The 19337-nt window shown below is 44.7% G+C and overlaps 1 protein-coding gene across 5 annotated transcripts in view; it reads right to left on the bottom strand.

Annotated features, from left to right (window-relative positions):
* Nucleotides 1-645: 645 nt before the first annotated feature.
* MAPK7 (mitogen-activated protein kinase 7) overlaps nt 646-19337 on the bottom strand; it is a 735466-nt gene continuing 716774 nt past the window's right edge. For all 5 annotated transcript variants that reach the window (XM_044083376.1, XM_044083369.1, XM_044083383.1 and 2 more), the window contains one exon: nt 646-1124. In XM_044083376.1, coding sequence (XP_043939311.1) covers nt 971-1124 — 154 coding nt within the window. In that variant the 3' untranslated portion in view covers nt 646-970. The remainder of the gene's footprint in view (nt 1125-19337) is intronic.

Consider the following 19337-nt stretch of genomic DNA (forward strand, 5'->3'; position numbering starts at 1 on the left):
AGAGGAATGCACCAACCAACATCATTTAGGGACCCCATCACAAAAATTTGTGTTTCCTATCACCAACGGGAGAGTATAGTTGCATAAAAATAACGGGGATCCACAGTGCTTCACAGGTGAGTAAACCATAATGTCTGCTACCCTAAAAACTGCTAGAGGACAGATTACACTCCCAACATCAAGTAAGTGATATCCTTTTGCCCATTACTTTCAAGGTGATGGGCTTTCACCTTTGTTCTTTAAACCAAAAGCACCTTTAGCAGTCTGCTCTCTTACCTCCTACCGAAATTTTTCTTCTGTTTCCCCATGCCTTGCACATAGTGACACTTGGGAATGTGCCTATTCGCATGCATACAAACTTTCTAGACTGTCTGCCATTACCAGGATCTTACATGAATGGCATGGCCTCTACTAATGCTATCTCAACTGTTTGTCCAATGTAGCCCCCCCCCCCCAACCCAAATCTGGTTCATTGTCTGACACCATATGACTGTATCACTGTGTCAATCCAAATAAAAAGATGGTCACAGATCTTGCCCTCTCCAAAATTAAGCAAGAAAGTTACTATAACAGCTCAGTCTGTACTTCACAGTGGAATGAGAGACAAATGCACATGCTTTTAAAAAGACAACTGGTGCAACAAAATAAAAGTTGGTACCATTTTAATTAAAGTGAAAAATAGTTCACAGTCTTAAAGCAGTCCAGTTATGTGAATAAAAAGTGTATGTGCAGTAGAAAAAATATAACAAATCAGGAGAGTTTTGAAATATAAAACAAATTAGGCTATCAAAATTCCAGACATTCCATCACAGCATGGTTCTTTTTATAGTTTCTCATTCTACAGGTGTATTTCATTAAATAAATTTACAGTTGCAAAAATATTTATATCTTTATGATGTCATTCACTTCACAGGCAGACTGTAAATAGAAAGTCTTATCTCCTATGATTTTTTCCTTTATTGTCAGTCAGTCATGTGTCCTGAAGGTCAGGAATGTCAGAAATGATCATGGGAGAGCCAAGCTGAAGCTCCCGTTGTAGTGACTCCATATCAGCTGGGTTCATCCGATGTACTTCCAACCAATCAGCAAGCAACGAAGCTGAGAGAGGAGCAGAGTCACCTTGGCTAAAAAAACAAATGTAAACAGGAGAATAAAACGAGAATGACTTTACATATGTTAGCATAATACTACAATGAGAAAAAATTAACTTTCTAACTAAGCAGCATTTTAGAATGATATGAAAAGAAGCAAACCTGAACTCACAATGTCTAGATTTTTACTTCCTATGCTCATTCAAACAAGTTACTGCATTCAAGCATGAGCGAAGTAAGCTGATCGCAGCACAACAAACTTCTGATACTCTGGAAGAACCTTCTCCCTCCACAGTCCGAATGACAAGACTACAAGAATTATACACCATAGGGCGGCCACAGTGGTGCAGCGGTTAGCGTTGCCACCTCACAGCAAGAGGTTCTCCGGTTCGATCCTCGGCTGGGGTGCCTTCTGAGCAGAGTCTGCATGTCCTCCCTGTGGTCGCGTGGGTTTCCTCCGGGTGCTCCGGTTTCCTCCCACATCCCAAAGACATGCTGTAGGTGGACTGGACACTCTAAATTGGCCCTAGGTGTGAGTGTGTACATGTTTGTGCCTCCTGTGGAAGGTTGGGCCCCGGGCTGGCAACTCGACGCCATAAAACTCCACTGCCAATCATGAGCGGACAGGTGATCCATTGTGGCGACCCCTAAAAGCCAAATGAAGAAGAAGAAAGCAGGCTGTCCCACAACTACTCCCTTTTTCTGAAATACTTCACTAATTTTTGGTAAATATGGTAACTAAATAACTGAGTTACCAAGCAACTAAATACTACCACTGGACTTATCAGTCCTGTGTCTTAAAGCTTAAAATTTAAAAAATGCTGCATGTCAAATTTTAGTAATTCTGGACATCAGAATTTACAGTTTTCTCTATACTGTAGTGAGACTGCCTTAACTACAAACATGATGGCTAATAATGTTGGTGCCAGTTATGCTGGTACTGTTAAATATGTCTGACAAGGCTGACTACAATGGCATTACACGTTATACAGTGATATTGCATTACAGTTTGTTAACTAAACTGTCATTACTGTTCAATCTGTTGCTGACTCAAAAACAGTTGCATGCTTAACACAGATCACAAAGTGCATCATCGTCATCACCATCAAATGTCTATGACTCTTAACTGAGAAGTTCAAAACTGCCACCTTAGTCAAAAACCAGGACTGTAGCCTGCACCAGTGGTGTAGCAGGGTAACCAGACTACGTCCCAACCAACCAGAGTCAGCACTAGTGGCTCAGGTACATTACAGTGCAGGCAGGCATGTGGAAAGTAGTGCTCATCTGGCTCACACTGCTGCTTCAGTGAAAAAAACATAACTGGACAACTGAGGACCATCAACATGAAAGGAACCACAGAAGGGAAAACATGTGCTTCATCACAAGAGCCAGTGTATTAGGGAAAGCACTCCTGTGCAGATTGTGGAGATTTAAATGCTCGCATTACCTGCAGGGGTGGTGTTCGGCTAAAAATGAAAATGCCATCATTACTGGGATGCTGGTGACAGCAAAAAGCAGTCTCATAGTTGCCTAAATGGTGCCCTCCATACAGTATAATGTCTGATCGAGGAGAGGCTAGATGGTCAGCAGACATGCAGCCGAAAAAAAAAATCACAGCTTTCACTTCACTTTATTAAAGCTACAAGACTAAACCTTTCTCAAGCAGTCTAATCACTACACAGCACACAATGGTGTAATTATATAAAGACATAATAGAAAAATACACTACAAACTGTTTTTTTAATACAAAAATGCTGCATTCAAATGAAATCTTACAGCATTGTTCCTACAGCACAAGAACTAGCTATGGAGCCACTATGCACATCCCAATTATTCTAGGTGGCCTTCTGACATTCCCATGTAAAGTAGATTTACATCGAAACACTGTACAAAATTTTCAGACTCAACACCCACCACAATTCTCCTCTGTTCTTTTAGAAAGGATGGTTCCCAGCTGCATAAAGTACAGGCTACTGTTATGTGAAGTATTTCTTCATTCACACAGGTATCAAAAGGATACATAGATTGGTTAAGGGAAGCATTTTCTGACATAATTTGGACCATAGACACAAATAAAATGAATGATAATATCTCTCACAAACCAGAAATAAACAGCTAGCCCAAATCAACAAAAAGCGCATCTACTTATGTTTTACAGGTAGATGGAATAAAACTTCCCTACTAGCAACCAAATAGGATTCTGGCAGTAATCCAGGTCCATCACGATCTTCCAACACACAGTAATGACTGCACCCTGATGCTCCTCCTCTATGAGCACGTGATCACACACACACACACACACACACACACACACACACACACACACACACACACACACACACACACTTGTATCTTTTTTGACCAAAGGTACTCCTTGTTCCAAAAACATCCATTTCCTAATACTTTCTACTACAGTAACAGAGTAATGTCTAACTTCACAAACAATACCACAGCTGTGCTCATCACCTCTCAAAATGCAGACTCATACAAATTTACCAACGAACAAGTGAACAAATACTGTACTGTAAACCAAGTAGGTGGACTGGCCAAAGACCTCTATCAGCCATGACCCAGGCCTTATGGCAAATGCAACAAACATAATAAAAGAACAAATACAACTATAATAAACTGTCATATAAAAGGCAGATTAGCAGTCACTCTCACTGTAAATGCACAAAGCATAGACAACCAAAATATAAACAAAACAACTTTGGAATTACATTACAATCACAATTCTTATAAGTCATCTGTCTAATCTTAATGGGCTGTCAATGTAGTACTGAATTAAAGTACAGTAGTACAAGACTTTACCACAACAGTAGATGTTCATTTAGATCACTTTTGCAGTATTACTAACTTATGGGAAGTGTCCTGCTCAAAACACCATAACCCAGGCAGTCTACAAAAGCTTAAGCACTTCCCTCTCGCAATGCAAGTCTAACCTACAATTGATGAATAAAGTATGTGCTGGTACTTAACGGACATGAAAATCTTCACAACTTTCTTGTCCCAGGGAAGAGGACTGAGGCTAGTACTCCTTGGTGATAGAGTAAAACATAAAATAGAAAATAAAGAGAGGGTAGAGACTAAAGGGGAGGTCTACCTTGGCCAAAGATAAAACCAGAAGAAAAAAAGAAATCTGGGGGTGCAATGACTGCAACAGTGATCGAGCTGAACATCTATTATAATACAGTCAACTCTACTATGTTTTTCATTAGATCACTGTTGCAGTACTACCCACTTATAAGACACTTCCTAAAGATTTTAGGGAAAAAAGGGCGGAGATTGAAGAAAGCGCTGGAGTCCAACAACTAATGAAGAAAGATTCTGGGGAAAAAACTGTCTTGGCTACAGAAAAGGCATAGATTTTGTAACGTTTTGTGAAAATGCGAATGGAAGACCAGGTAGTTGCTACTAGGATACACTCAGAGTTAAGGCCCTTGAAAAAGGCTCAAGAAAATGCCATAGCTCTGGTAGAAAGTACTTTGATCTAAACTTGAAGAAATTTACTACAGGAGGAGTTGCAGGGAGAAACAGAAAGGGACAGCCAAACTGAGAAAACCTGCGAGCAGAATGAAGAGGCACACACTGGAATTAATGTGTAAAGCGCTTTTCGTTTATGCCACAACATAAACTTCATCAGACAAAGTAACAACACATGAATGCATTTAAATACATATAGGTAACCAATCAAAATGGTTCTAAGCACATTTCTTTAAAATGACAGTACATTAAAACATTGGAACATTAAAATAATATTAATAATAATTAATGAATAATAATTAACACCACCCTCTAAACTAACTTTGTAATACACTGAGCCCCAGATGAAATATGAAGCTATTATGTTTACAAATTAAAATTGTCTATTTGTACATAAAATTAACGTTTTAAATTCTTTAGTTTTAAAATACTACTAATGACACATCCCTCATTTAAACCTGGCGTATTATAAGCATTAAGCCTAATTTGCCAGGCTAACTCTAACTCTTCCAGTTTTAGAGCTTCTGGTCCACCTCTAACATCTCTCTGGACTTGGTCGATGACAATAAACTTAAACCTATGATGAAAGGGACAGCCACCTAGAGATCATTTGTTTTCAAACTGGAAGGCCTAATGTTTTTCCTTCATAACAGATAAAGAGCTGGGTTACATTTCCTGATAGTTTTTGACTTATCTACGTAGAATCTGAACTGTCTGTGGACTGCCAACAAATGAAGAATCCTTTCTCCTTTATTTGAATGGGAAAAATGCAGGAGGATAGAGAAGTGGATTCAGAGAAAAGCTCAGTCACAACTTCTGACATAAAGGAAGGTTTAATTCTGACACCAACTCCGTTTTTAAAAAAATAAGAGGAAGTGCACACGAGAACTTGTAAATAAGAAGTCCTTTTAGCAGATGTTAAAGCCACTAGTAAAAGTCTTCAGAGTCAAAAATGTCAAATATGCTGAAGAAGCTGGTTCCAAAGGTGATAGGATTAACTTTTATTATCATAATTCAAGTCTCAAAGAAGAGGAACTGATTTCCTGGAAGACCTGATGTAAAGGATGCCATTAAAAAAATCTCCTCATAAAATGAGAAATGACGGGAATCAAATGGCATGCAAATTGAAATGGCTGAAATATGCACCTTGACAGAGGTGTATGCTAGACCCAAGTTGAGCAGTCCATATAAATATTTGAAGATAATGGGTACTCCCACTTGGTATGGGTCCTGTTCTCTGTTGTGGCACTCCATAGAAAACATTTTTCATTTAGTAGCAAGCTTTTCTTGTTAAAGGTTTTCTTGACTCCTTTACTACTTTGTAGCACATTATCAGGATAAAGCTTCCTAAAAGGAGTTAGAAGCTTAAAAAACAAACTGTGAGGTTCAATGTGCTTAGGTTTGGATGAATGAAAGAGCCCCTTTGTTGTGTGAGCAAATCCGTTCTATGATGCAACTTGCAGTGACTTGTCCTGGTTAGGTGAAAAAGAAGGGATAATTACTACTCACTGCACCAAAAGGGAGTTAACATTTGTGGATTGTCTTTCTGAATCTTCAGAGCAACCTGTGGGATGAAAGGGACTGAAACCATATAAGAATTTCCCTTTCCATGGAAAAGAGAAGTGTCCACTTTCCAAGCTTCCTTGCCTGGAGCTCTAGTGCAACACAGTCGGAGATGTTTGTTCCAAGTGGAGGCTATAAAATGAAGTTATGTACTCACTATGATGTTCCATGTGAGCAGTTATACCTTCATTTGTCTTCAACCTGTGGGTATTCGGATCCAGAACGGATCCAAGACAGTAGCTTCACCAGCATCTGATCCCAGCTCCAAGCTCCTCCCCTTACCCATAACACCCCTCCATCTCCTTCCTTCCCCTCAGATTGGGTTTGCTGCACCCTAAGCATAAGCCCACCCCAATAAAATCTTACCACAAAGGATTATACCTAAACCTAACAAGCATGAACCGGAGAGCCACAGAGGTGCCCTCTCCTATCTACTAGAGTAATAAAATAATGATAAGGTCAGGAAGAAGGAGGGAGGGACGGCTGAAGACAAATGAAGTATAACTACTCAGATAGAATGTTATGGTGAGTACATAACTTCTTCATCTGAAGTAGTTTACTTAATTTGCTCTTCAACCTGTGGGACAGAGTCCCCAGTTACTAAGCACATGGGTGGCCCTCATGGAAGGATATTCCAGAACACCATGGAGCCAAAGGATGCTCTCTCTCTCTAGATATCATGTCCGTTTACAGTGAAAAGTAAAGGTGTGAGATGTGGACCAAGTAGCCACAGAACAAATATCATCCAGAGACACCCTGGACCAAAAAGCCACAGAGGTAGCCATGGATCTGGTAGACTGTGCTTTTACTTGACCCAGAGGTGACATGCCCTTGTCTTTGTATATCTGAAGGATACAAAGAGAGATCAATCGAGCCATAGTTACCTTGGAGATTGGTTTGCCCAGAAAAGGTTTAGAGTAAGACACAAATAACTGATCGGACTTGCAAAAGGCCTTAGTTCTGTGTAAGTAAAACCTTAGTTGTCTATGTAAGTCCAACAAATGTAATTTACATTCAACCCTGTTCTGAAAATTTGGGAAGAAAACAAGTAAGTTGATCATCTGGTTAATATTGATTTCAGAAGCCATTTTGGGAAGAAAGGATGAACTGGTACAAAGTGACACGCTGTCTTTATGGAAAATTATATATGCAGCTTTGATAGACAACACTTGGAGTTCTGAAACCCTCCTAGCCGAGGTGATACCTAGTAGGAAGGCTGTTTTCCAAGATAAAAATTTGAGGTATACTGACGCAGCCGTCTCAAAGGGTGGAGCAACTAGAGACTGTAAAAATAAAGTAAGGTCCTAAGGAGGGGTAGGATCCTTCACTGAGGGTTTTAATAGAAAGGTACCTTTAATAAAGGTTTTGCAAAGTTTAGAGGATGCTAAAGAAACCATGTTCTCCCCAATATGGAAGTTGGAAATGGCAGCCAATTGAACTTTAACAGTAGAAGAGCTATCCCCCTGATGGAATATATCCGCCAATAACTCAAACACCACTGGGACCAGAGCTGTGAAAGGGTCCAGGTCCCTTTGAGAAGCCCAGATGGAGAAACGCTTCCATTTACTATGGTAAAGTTTCCTGGTAGACGATTTATGAGCTGCCACCAGAATAGTCTTGACCGGAGAGGATAAACTGGGAGCCCTAGCCATCAAGGGAACTGCAGCAGCCAAGCAGTGAGCTTTAAGCTGTCCAGGTCTGGATGAGGAACCCACGAGGGGTGAGAGATGAGATCTGGAATCGGATACAAGATCCAAGGAGGAGCTAGACAATGAGACCAAAGAAAGGGAAACCATACCTGGCGAGGCCAAAATGGGGCAATGAGGATCACTTTGCTTCCCAGCCTGTGAACCTTCTGGAGGGATTTTGAAATAAGAGGTAACGAAGGGTAAGCATATAGAAGACCGGGAGGCCAAGCATGGACTAGAGCATCCCTGGGGGATTCCCTCTGCGGGGGGTTCAGAGCGAAGAACTCGCTGTACTTCGCATTGGAAGGAGATGTGAAGAGATCGCAGCAAGGCTAACCCCACTCGAGGAAGATCTGCTCAGCTACAGAAGGATTCAGAGACCACTCATAAGGCATCAGAATAGTCCTGCTTAGTTTGTCCACCAGTATGTTGGACCATCCCGGAATATGCATTGCTACCAGAAACTGGCTGGTGGAAATTGCCCATTCCCATACTCGCATGGCCTCCCGACAAAGGGGGTAAGATCTGGTCTCTCCCTGCTTGTCGATGTACCAGACCACTAACATGTTGTCTGACTGAATTGCAATAGTTCCCAGAGGGAGAAAGGCATGAAGGGCCTGCAATGCCAAAAGGACTGCCCTCATCTCCAGAACACTGATATGCCACTTGGTCTCGTTCAGGGAACACGTGCCTTGGACAGTCCTTCCTGCGCAATGCCCCCCCCACCCTAGTTGGAAGGAGTCCATGGTCACCATGGCTTGGGGAGGGGCTGCAATAAATGGGCATCCCTCGGCCAGTTCCGAGGAGTGCATCCATCAGAGGAAGTGCATCCACCAGAGGAAGGACTCCCTGGCAACCCTGCTGATATGTATAGGATGCGTCAATGGCAGATCTAACCACGACCATTGGACTGCTAATGTCCACTGTAGTACCCGCATATGCAGACGAGCACAGGGAAGAAGAATAATGATTACTGCCATGGAACCAAGAGCTTGTAATACCATCTCTGATGAGAGGAGATGAGACTGAGTGATCAAGGACACATGGAGTTGTAAGCTTCGAATTCTCTCAGGGGTTAGAAAAACTTTCATTTGCAAAGTGTCGATCCTTGCTCCAATATACTCTAGAACCTGGACTGGGCTCAGAGAAGACTTGGCTATGTTGATAGTGATTCCCAGATGACCTGACAGTTTCAGAAAGTAGTCTCTGGCTTGACAAAGTAGATGCTTGGTGGGCGCAACAATGAGCCAATTGGTCAGGTATGGGAAGACCTGTACTCCCTGAAGCCTCAGGTGAGCCGCTACAACTGCCATGATCTTGGTGAACACCATGGGGCTGTGGTGAGACCGAAGGGTAGGGCTCGAAACTGATAATGATTGACCCCTAGCGAGAAGTGGAGAAACATCCTGGAGTGTCTGTGAATTTTTATATGGCAGTACGCGTCCTGGAGATCTACTGAGCACATCCAGTCCTTCTCCAGCAGGTAAGGTAGGACAGTTTGCATCATGACCATCTAGAACTTCTCTTTGGCAACTGACAGATTGGAGGGTGGAAAGAGCCAGAATAGGTCTTGGGTCCCTGTCTTTTTTGGCACCAAAAAGAACCTGGAATAGATGCCCGGATCCGGACTGATCTTGGGTGATGGGATGGATGACTCATTTGTTTAGCAGCTTGTTTATTTTGAGCTCTACTACCTCCCTTTGAGCAGGTGGTACATCTGAGAGGTGTTTTGGGGGAAGAGGAGATATCACAAAGGGGATGGAGTAGCCCCTGGATATGATCTGAAGCACCCAGTGGTCTGCTGACATGGACTCCCATGCCACTAGGTGCAACGGAAAATGACCCCCGAATGCCTCCAGATCAGAACAGTCAGGCAACCCCTCAGGGCTACTGTGCAGGCCTGTCCGAGAAGGGTTCCCGAGACCCCAAATTCCTCGGACCCCCTCTGCCTCTGGGCTGGTGTCTATCAAAACCCCCTCTGTCTCTGGGAGAAGATGAGTCCTGAGTGTCCTGGGAATACTGGGAATTCTGGAACCACATCTTCTTCTGCCCTCACTGAGTCCTGGAGAAGGATCTTTGAGGGGTAAAGAAGTGTATCCAGACAGTGTCTTCCTGTCCTTTTCACTCAGGACCAATGTCTCACGAACGGTCTTCCCAAACAAGGAAGAACCACCATAAGGGGCATTCGCAAATGACGCCTTAAAATGTTCCGTGAACTGACGCACCCTGAGCCAAGCGTGTCATCTCATAGCAACACCAGACCTGGCTGCCCCTTGCTGCTCCTTCGGTGGCATGCGAAAGGAGGTGCATGGGCATGTTAGATAATGCTTTTAGAGTGGCCATCTGCAGGCAGAATTTGCGTTTATCCTCAGACGACATGGACTCCAGAGGCGACTCAGCTGGCTCCCTAACCAGGTCGCGCTGCAGTCGGGTGACATGTGCCAAATAATTCAGCGCCTTTATGGAAAAGGTGGCTGAAGCATAAACCTGCTTCCCTAGGCAGTCCATCATCCTGGACTTGCGGTTGGGGGGATGGACCATAGAACTTTCTTGTGCTAGTTCTTTTTTCTTGGTGGTGCTCGCTATCAACATAGTGTCTACTGGGGACCCCTTATTCCAACTAGGCCTATCCGAAGGGAGACTCAGGATCTTAATCATCAAGGGGTGATCTGGGGAGCCTTCCCCTTCCTCCAAATCAGTGTCCTCAGTGAGGGACTCTGGGTAGGAGTCCAGGTGTCTCGTTTTGCATGTCCGGATTGCACTCGCAAACTGTCTGTTCCACAAGGGGGAACCGACTGGGGCACATCAAGCACGGGCTGTCCCTGAGTGGACAAAATGGCCGAAGCCGCACCCAGAGCCGAGGGAGTCAGGGCAGAATCTGAGGAAATAGTCAGATCTCTCGGATCCAAAAACTCCGATACCGGGGGAACGGATCGGAGAAGGAGTTATAGGGGGGAAAAATGGAAGTGAGCTCCCTGCTATGGAGGGAGAGGGGGCTGGCAAGACTCCCATCTGAATCTGGGTGCGAATGAATCTTCGCATCATTCTGTCCATCTCCACTTCGCTTTAACTTCTGGTGGACAGCGACGATGACGCCACTGATGCAGACCTGGAATGTTGGTGGACAGAGGCCTTTGAAGAAGGTCTAGGCTCCTCCAGCTCTGGCGAGAACCTAAGTGAACGGAGCTGAGGAGTGCTAGGCCTAGAAATAGCCAGAAGTTTCTGAGGAGGACCCGAATGGTGCAGGGATCTCTTCCTCTCCTGGTCCCTGTCATTTTTGGGTTGTTCCCCTTCCACAAGTCTCTTGTCAGGATGGTGAGTCCCAGCCTGGGAGGAGGATGAGGAGGAATTAGAGGCAGTCACAGCCGTGATTGGAGTAGTCGCAGGGACAGTCGCCCCCAAAGCAGAAAGAAGTCCCTTCATCACTAGTTTGGCCTTGCGGTCTTTCAAGGCACTTGGATTAAAGCCTGCAAAAATCGAGCAGGCAGTAGAAAAATGAGGGACTCCTAAGCACACAACGCACAGTGTGGCCATCAGCTGGGTCAGCTTGTGGCCACACTCTATGCACTTCCTAAAACAGGCTTAGTCTGTTCAGCCATGCCAAGGAAGAAGGCACAAACAGTCTTAAATGACCCAACCACACACACACGGACTAACGAGGTAGGGGGAAGGATGGGGAGACTGCCTCACTAACTAAGCTTTTTTTAACGCGCCCAAAAAAATTTGCTATAAGAAAGCACCACACCTGCAGTTCTGAGACCACGATGCTAGGCTATGCTGCGGCAAATGACATCTGAGGGAAGGAACTTGGAGCTCAGCTCAGATGCTGGTGAAGCTGCCGTCTCGGATTCAGTCTGGATTCGAATACTCACAGGTTGAAGGACAAATGAATTAAACTACTTCAGATCATCTATCTAGGGAGTTCCTCCCTGATGGGTAATCTGAAGATGACCTCTCAGTTTAACACCCATTCACAAGGATCTGCTCAATCAGTCTGCCATTTAATTTTGTTCTGGGGAGATATAAATTGCCTTGAGAAAAATGTTGTGATGAATTGCTAAGTCCCAAGATTACACTGCAAGTCTGCAAAGGGGATTGGATCTGGTACCCATTGCTTGCTGATATACCACATGACTTTGTTATCTTCTGTTAGAATCTGAAAAGGCCCAAGAATCTGGAAATAGATAACTTACCCACTAAAAAAGAAGTTTTGTACTTACAATAACGTTCCATGTGAGTTGTTCATCTCATCATCATTATTTACTGATGGGTTCTGAGCCGATCCCCGGCTCCGATACAGCCAGTTGCAAAACTCGAGGTCTTCAAATAGCTCAAGGCTAAGCCCCTATCCCATGATGCACCTGGAATTACCTCAGATCTTGTTTGCTGCATATAACAATACCATATGTCATTCCTTCACTCCCAAGAGAAAGGTATAGAGAGATGAGTAACCAGGATGGATCCAGCATCTCGGTCATCTATCAGCCCAGGAGGGGTATGAGGGAGGGACGTAAGAATGAAGGTGAGATGAACAACTCACATGGAACGTTATGGTAAGTACATAACTTCTTTATGTGAAGTTGTTCAATCTCGCCGTTCATTCTTTACTGATGGGTAGCGTCCCAAGCACCATCAATCTTGGGCGGTTCACGAGAGTATACTTCTCAGGACCATGGATCCAAAGGAGGCCTTGACAGCTTTGTAATGAGTGATAAAGGTATGAGGTTTTGACCAAGTAGCTGCTGCACAAATGCTATCAATGGGAAGTCTGGCAGAAGATGTAGAAACTGCCAATTGGCTTACTGACAGAACCCACACTGTAAAAGTAGCTGACTTCAAATCCAGCTACAGACAAGTGGAGTATCTCAGGGTTCAGTCCTTGGACCACTCTTGTTTGGCATCTACTTCTCTGAAGTACAGGCCAACACTAAAGGACTCTGGCTAACAAAGTTTGCAGATGATTGCAAACTGGGAGCCATTACTGAATCCCAAAATGATGTGGATACTCTACAAAAGGGCCTTACAGAAACAGATGCTTGGTGCCAGAGCCATAGGCTCAAACTCAATGCCAAGAAATGTATAGTTATCCCCTTTGGGAAAAAACATGTACCCATGAATTACCACATAGGTGACAGTACACTAAACACCGAAAGTGTGATAAGAGACTTAGGGGGACAGGTGGACAGTGGTCTCACCTTCGATAACCACATCGCCACAACAGTCAGGAAATCCTTCTATGTGGCACACCTCATCACTAACAGCTTTTCATTCAGAAAAAAAGGAGGTCATTGTCCCGGTGTACTCATCCCTCATTAGACCCCTTATAGAATACAATGCCCCCTTTTAGTATGTACCTCTCAAGACATCTGCAACAACTGAAAAGGCCGCAGAAATACCTCACTAAAAGAATGACAGGCCTAAAGCAGATGTCCTACGCTGACCGCCTTAAAAAAAACTCCAGCTATACTCTGTCGCATATCGTCTACTCAGAGGCGATCTCTGCGTAACATACAAGGCCATGTCAAACCCAGAGCTGTTGGACATGCTACACTTAAAGAAATCCTAATCTCTCAGAGCCACACGCTCCAAGGATCTAAACCTTGTCATCACAATAAACAAAACATGCTACAGGGAGGGGTTCCTGACCCAGAGACTCCCCAGACTCTGGAATAGACTGCCCATACATGTCAAGCAGAGCGCCTCTTTGGCCCGCTTCAAAAGGAACCTTGATGATTGGATGGGAGAAATGAAATTCACCCAGGGATCACGTCAGTCGCCCTGCTAGACAGGGGTCCAGGGAAATAAATAGTGTGGGAAGATATAGGCAGGGAATTGCTATGGCTTGGCTTGTATAGGCCCTAGGGCTGATAGCCTAGTACCAACCTATGAACCTATGAAACTGCTCTGGTTGAATGAGCTTTAATCTTATGTTGCAAAGGCATATTGGCTGCTGAATAGGCAAAGGTAATACAATCAGATAACCATTTAGACAAAGTTGTTTTAGCCACTGGTCTCACCTTCCTGGCGTCAGAAGATGAAACAAAAAGCTGGTCTGATTTTCTGAAATCTTTTGTTCAATCTAAATAAAATTTGAGCTGTCTATGAACATCAAGTTTGTGCAGCATATACTCTAAATTATTGGAATGGTTGAGGAAGAGGACTGGCAAATCAATAACTTGGTTGAGATTGGTTTCAGAGCAAATTTTGGGAAAGAATGAGGGATTAGTTCTAAGTGAAACTCTGTCAGCATGGAATGTCAAATAAGAATGCTTGATGGATAAAGCCTGAAGCTCTGACACTCTGCGGGCAGAAGTAATAGCTACCAAAGAGATGGTCTTCCAAGACAAAAATTTGAGATCACAAGATGAAGCTGGTTCAAATGGTGGAAAGATTATGTGGGAAAGCATAAAATTTAGATTCCAAGGAGAACAGGGAGATTTCACAGGTGGTCTAATATGAAAAGTCCCTTTGAGAAAGGCTTTGGATAACTTGTGAGACATGACATTCAATCCTTCACATCCAAGATGAAAATTAGAAATAGCAGCCAATTGAACCCGAACTATTACTGCTGCAGCTCCTTTGTTAAAAATCATAGTCAAGAACTCTAAGATGGAAGCCACAGGGGCTTGGTAAGGATGAATATTATTTCTACAGGCCCATATAGAAAATGTTTCAGTTTGTCGGCTATGACGTTGGATTTCCCTGGGATGTGCATTGCCAACAGAAAGTGGTAGATGGAAACAGCCCACTGCCAAACTCTGAGAGCCTCGCGGCAAAGGGGGTAAGACCTGGTTCCTCCTTGTTTGTTCAAATACCAGACCGACATGTTGTTTGTCTGAATCGCAATCGTATCCAGAGGAAGAGAGTCCTGAAAGTACTGCAACGCCAAAAGTACTGCTCTCATCTCTAGGACATTGATATGCAAATGTTTCTCTTGATCGGTCCACGTGCCTTGGGCAGTCTTTCCCTGAAAATGCCCCCCCCCATCCTATCAGGGAAGCGTCTGTTGTCAATGTGGCCACTGGAGAGGGTAGCACAAATGGGCATCCTATCGTGACAAGAAGTGAGGTCAACCACCACTGAAGGTCCTTTTTACAAGAATTTGTGATCATTATAGTGTGAGTCATGGGGAGGTCTCGGTAAGCCCACTGAGTGAACAACAGCCACTGAAGTATCCGCATGTGCATACGAGCTAGTGGTATAGCTAGAATTGCTGCTGCCATCATGCCTAATAACTTCAGAACTTCTGATGCTGGTGCTCTGTCTTTTGATATCAGAATGGTGACATGCCGATGAAGAAAAACTCTTTCTATTGGAAGCCTTAGTGTGGTGGGGGTGGTGTCCAACTCTGCCCCGATAAAAACGATATGCTGTGATGGCGACAAGGCAGATTTTTCTGAGTTGATTGTAATGCCCAGATGATTGCAGAGTGACAGAGTGGACTCCCTGGCCTGAATGAGTTGATGCCTGGTGGTGGTGGTAAGGAGCTAGCTAGCCTATCTAGCTAAGGAAACACCTGGAATCTTAGACGCCTCAGGTGAGCCGTGACCACTGCCATGCATTTGGTGAACACTCTGGGGGCTGTAGTGAGACCAAAGGGCAGGGCTTGAAACTGATAGTGATTGGCTCCCAGCTGGAAGTGCAGGTGATCCCTGGATGGTCTGGCCATTTTTATGTGGTAGTACGCATCCTTGGCATCTACAGAGCACATTCAACTGTCTTTCCCTAAGAAGGGAAGTATAGACTGAAGCGTGACCATCCGAAACTTTTCTTTCTTTACGTTTTGGTTCAGTCTGCTGAGATCCAATATGGGTCTCCAGTCCCCCCATTTTCTTTGGAACCAAAAAGAATCTTGAGTAAGTACCAGATCCTGTCTGGTCTGCTGGGACTGGTTGGATGACTCTTTTTCATAGCAACGTTTGGACCTCTATTGTTGCCTGTTCCCTGTAACTGGGTGGAACGTCTGGGATTTTTCTTATGATTTGAGGGGGTGTGGCGAATGGAATGAAGTATCCTCTGGAAATGATACTTTGTACCCAGCTGTCTTTTGTTATTTATGAGCCAGGCGTACAAAGATAAATGACCCCTGACTGTCTCCAGAGCAGGACTGTCGGACCTCCTCTCAGAAGCACTGATAGGGCTTCCCAAAGAAGTGATCTCTGTCACCCTGGTGTTGCAGACCCCCACTGCAGCGAGGGCTGCGTCTTTCATTAATGCCCCCTCCTTTGCCCATAGAGGGGGGTGCACGTGTGTCCTGAAAGGCTCCTTGGGCTTTTCGGAACCACATTTTTCCTTCCCTTTGACCTTTAGGGTAGGGTCGGGTAGGGATGGAATGGAAAAATATCTTCCCGTCCTGTTCACACCTGGTTAAAGTTTCCTTCACTTTAGGCCCAAAAAGGGATGAGCCATCAAAGGCAGTGTTCACGAAGGATGACTTGAAGGGCTCCACGAAGGAACACAAGTGCATCCAGGAATGTCTCCTAAGAGCAACTCCTGTACCCGCTGCCCTACTCGTTCCATCAGCTGCATAAGAGATGAGACGCCTGTATGAGTTGACAATAGATCTGAGGGTAGCAAGCTGGGCAGCAACTTTGTTGGAAGTTCCTGCACCTACTGTACCCTGAAGAGTATCTCCTAACTCCTTAAGGAGATCTCTTTGCAACGTAGTAAAATGGGTCAAATAGTTCAGCGAATGGAGAGCAAAGGTCGCTGAACTAAACATGCGCTTCCCATATCTATCCATAATCCTGGAGTCTCTGTTAGGAGGACGGATAGCCGAGAAAGTCTCAGACATTTCCTTTTTGGTGGCTGCTGCCACCACCATGGCATCAACTGGAACACCCTTTGTTAAAAATGTTTTGTCAAGGGGGGCAGAAATGAATTTATTAGGCCTCCTAGGGACAGGCTCCATAGTATCCGGAGACTCCCATGCCCTTCGTGAGACCAGCTGTATCAGCTCACTGAAGGGTGGAGACACCCAAGAGGTGGAGGGCTGAGACTTGAAAGCTTTCAGGACAACTGACTCATCCTCAGTAGGGCTTTTAGACTGCCAGTCACCCCTCTGCCTAAGGATCTCATGTATCTCAGCGAATAAGATATCCTCAGAGGATGACCGTAGGGACCCTTCCGACTCATCTAAGCCAGTATCTGATGTTAGAGACTCCTGTGGGGAGTGTAGATGCTTCCTCTTACACAATCTCTTCCTGGAAACCTCATCAGTGGGAGTTTCTGGTGAGGTCTCGGAAGAGCAGGGGCCACCCAGTGGGGCTTTCTGAGGCTCTGGGTCTCTATGCTTGGTAAGGACGTGTGAGGAAGAAGCAGACACAGGCACTTTGGGGGGGGGGGGGAGGCAGACCGGAGGTCGAGGATGTCCTAGGAGACATGACTCTCCTCATGGCATAAAAAGCACCTCTGCTTCGATGCAAGGGAGCCGACAGATCCGAAGAAACCATCGACACCCCCGGCACCGGTACAGTGGGCTCCGAGCCCGAGGTAGGAGCAGAGCTCATCCGAGCTGAGGCCCCGAGAGGCAAAGTTGGTCTGACTGTTCTCCCCGGGCCCGACCAGAGAGTGTTGGCTCTTAGAGTCCTCAATCGGCACCGAGGACATCAGAGTGCACGGAGCCAAAGACACTGGAGCAGACGTCGGCTCCGAAGGTTCCACTAACATCAGGTCTGCCTCCTCCGGCTCCGAAGGACCAGCATGGCTCGGAGGAGGAATAGTTAGAGTCGGTGCAAGGTTCTTAGGCTCTGAAGCCATTTGAGTCGAAGCCGATAACATTTTTGCTAAGGCCGGTGCCAATAACAGCTTCCTGCACCACACGATCCACATCCAGATCAGACAGGCTGATAGATGATCGAGAAGAGCATACCGAAGGTGGTACCAACTGTAGAAGTGGACTTTTAGGTGCTTCGGACATCGGTTCCAAGACTGGGGACTGACTCCGATGGCAGTGGAGCTGAAGTCAAAGCCTTTTTTGATTTCTTCGAGTCCGATGTCTTGGAAGACTTTGAGGACTTGCTGGATCTATCTTGGTCACTCAAACTTCCTGAAACGAAGGCTTCAACAACCCTCTATCAATGAGTTTCCTCATCCTTTCCTGCAGGACCATTGAGGAGAAGGAATGACAAATAGAACTGTCTTGCAAATGCAGAGCCCCTAGACAGTAAACACAATTAAAGTGGCTGTCTGTAACAGACATCTTTTGGCCACACTTTGGCCACTTTTTGAAGCCAGACTTAGGGTGCTCATCTTGGTCAGCCCTAGTAATGTCAGGAAAATTACTGTCACCACAAAAAAAACTACAACAGTAATTATTCAGAGAAGCCTAAAATAAAAGCAGGCTAAATTACACAATAGTAATTATTCACACAGGAAAATTACTGTCACCACAAAAAAGTACAGGTGTGTACACTTACCATAAATGTATCACATCTGGGTTATCTGTTTGCAGTAGCCCTCAGTCAGCCTGATTATCAAAGTATTGGGTCCTGCGTCGGCTGCTGTCTCATCTTCCATGACGTCAGGTAGTCAGGGGTATAAAGCATGCAGCCGACGGCATTACATCAGTTTTTCTTGCCCCAGATGTCAGGTGCCCCCATAATGGGAAGCAATTATATACAAGGTTACACCTCCAACAAAAAAGCAAATACACCAAAAAGCTTTAAGCATAGTAAACAAGAATAGAGGTATAGTCAATAGAAGTCAGGGGGCTGGAGGGAGGGTAACCAGGACTGCAACAGTGAATACACTTGAACATCTACATTTATGGTAAGTGTACACAACTGTACTGTGTTCTTCATGTTTCACTGTTGCAGTCATCACATTTGGGTAGATTCCCAAAGCTAAGGATGGGAGGAGGTAATTAGAGAGCATTAGGACCAGCTTTAACACCCTGCAAGACTGCAGTGGCAAAGCCAGCTCTGGATTTAGAAAAAAATGGCAAGTGGTAATGCTTGGTGAAGGTATGTACAGAACTCCAGGTAGCAGTTTCTAGGATGTCCCTGGTAGGGACACCTCTGAGAAAGGCGGTAGATGCAGCCCTGGTTGTATGTGGTCTTGTCCCATTTGGGGTAGGTTTTCCATGGTGCTTATAGCAGAAATGAATGTAATGGCCTAACCACTTAGAAATGGTTTGCTTTGAAATGGCCTTCCCCTCTGCCCCTGCAACAAATGCAACCAGCAGCTGTTCAGATTTCCTGAGTGGTTTAGTCCTGTCCAAGTAAATCTAAGTTGTCTGTGCATGTCCAAGTAGTGCAGTATTTGTTCCCCTTTGTTCCGTGGATTAGAAAAGAAGGTTGGCAAATTAATGGACTGATTAAGGGCCACACTGGATACCACCTTTGGCATGAAGGAGGGATTGGTCCTGAGGGACACCTTGTCTGCATGAAAGATGATGAAATGCTTCACAGCCATGAGGGCCTGTAATTCAGACACCTTCTTGCAGAAGTGATGGCTAGAAGGAAGGCTGTTTTCCAAGAAAGGAATTTCAACTCTGCATTTGTAGCTGGCT

The sequence above is a fragment of the Protopterus annectens genome, chromosome 1.part1, assembly GCF_019279795.1.
Source record: "Protopterus annectens isolate FY-2018-M chromosome 1.part1, PAN1.0, whole genome shotgun sequence".
NCBI classification, from domain to species: domain Eukaryota; kingdom Metazoa; phylum Chordata; order Ceratodontiformes; family Protopteridae; genus Protopterus; species Protopterus annectens.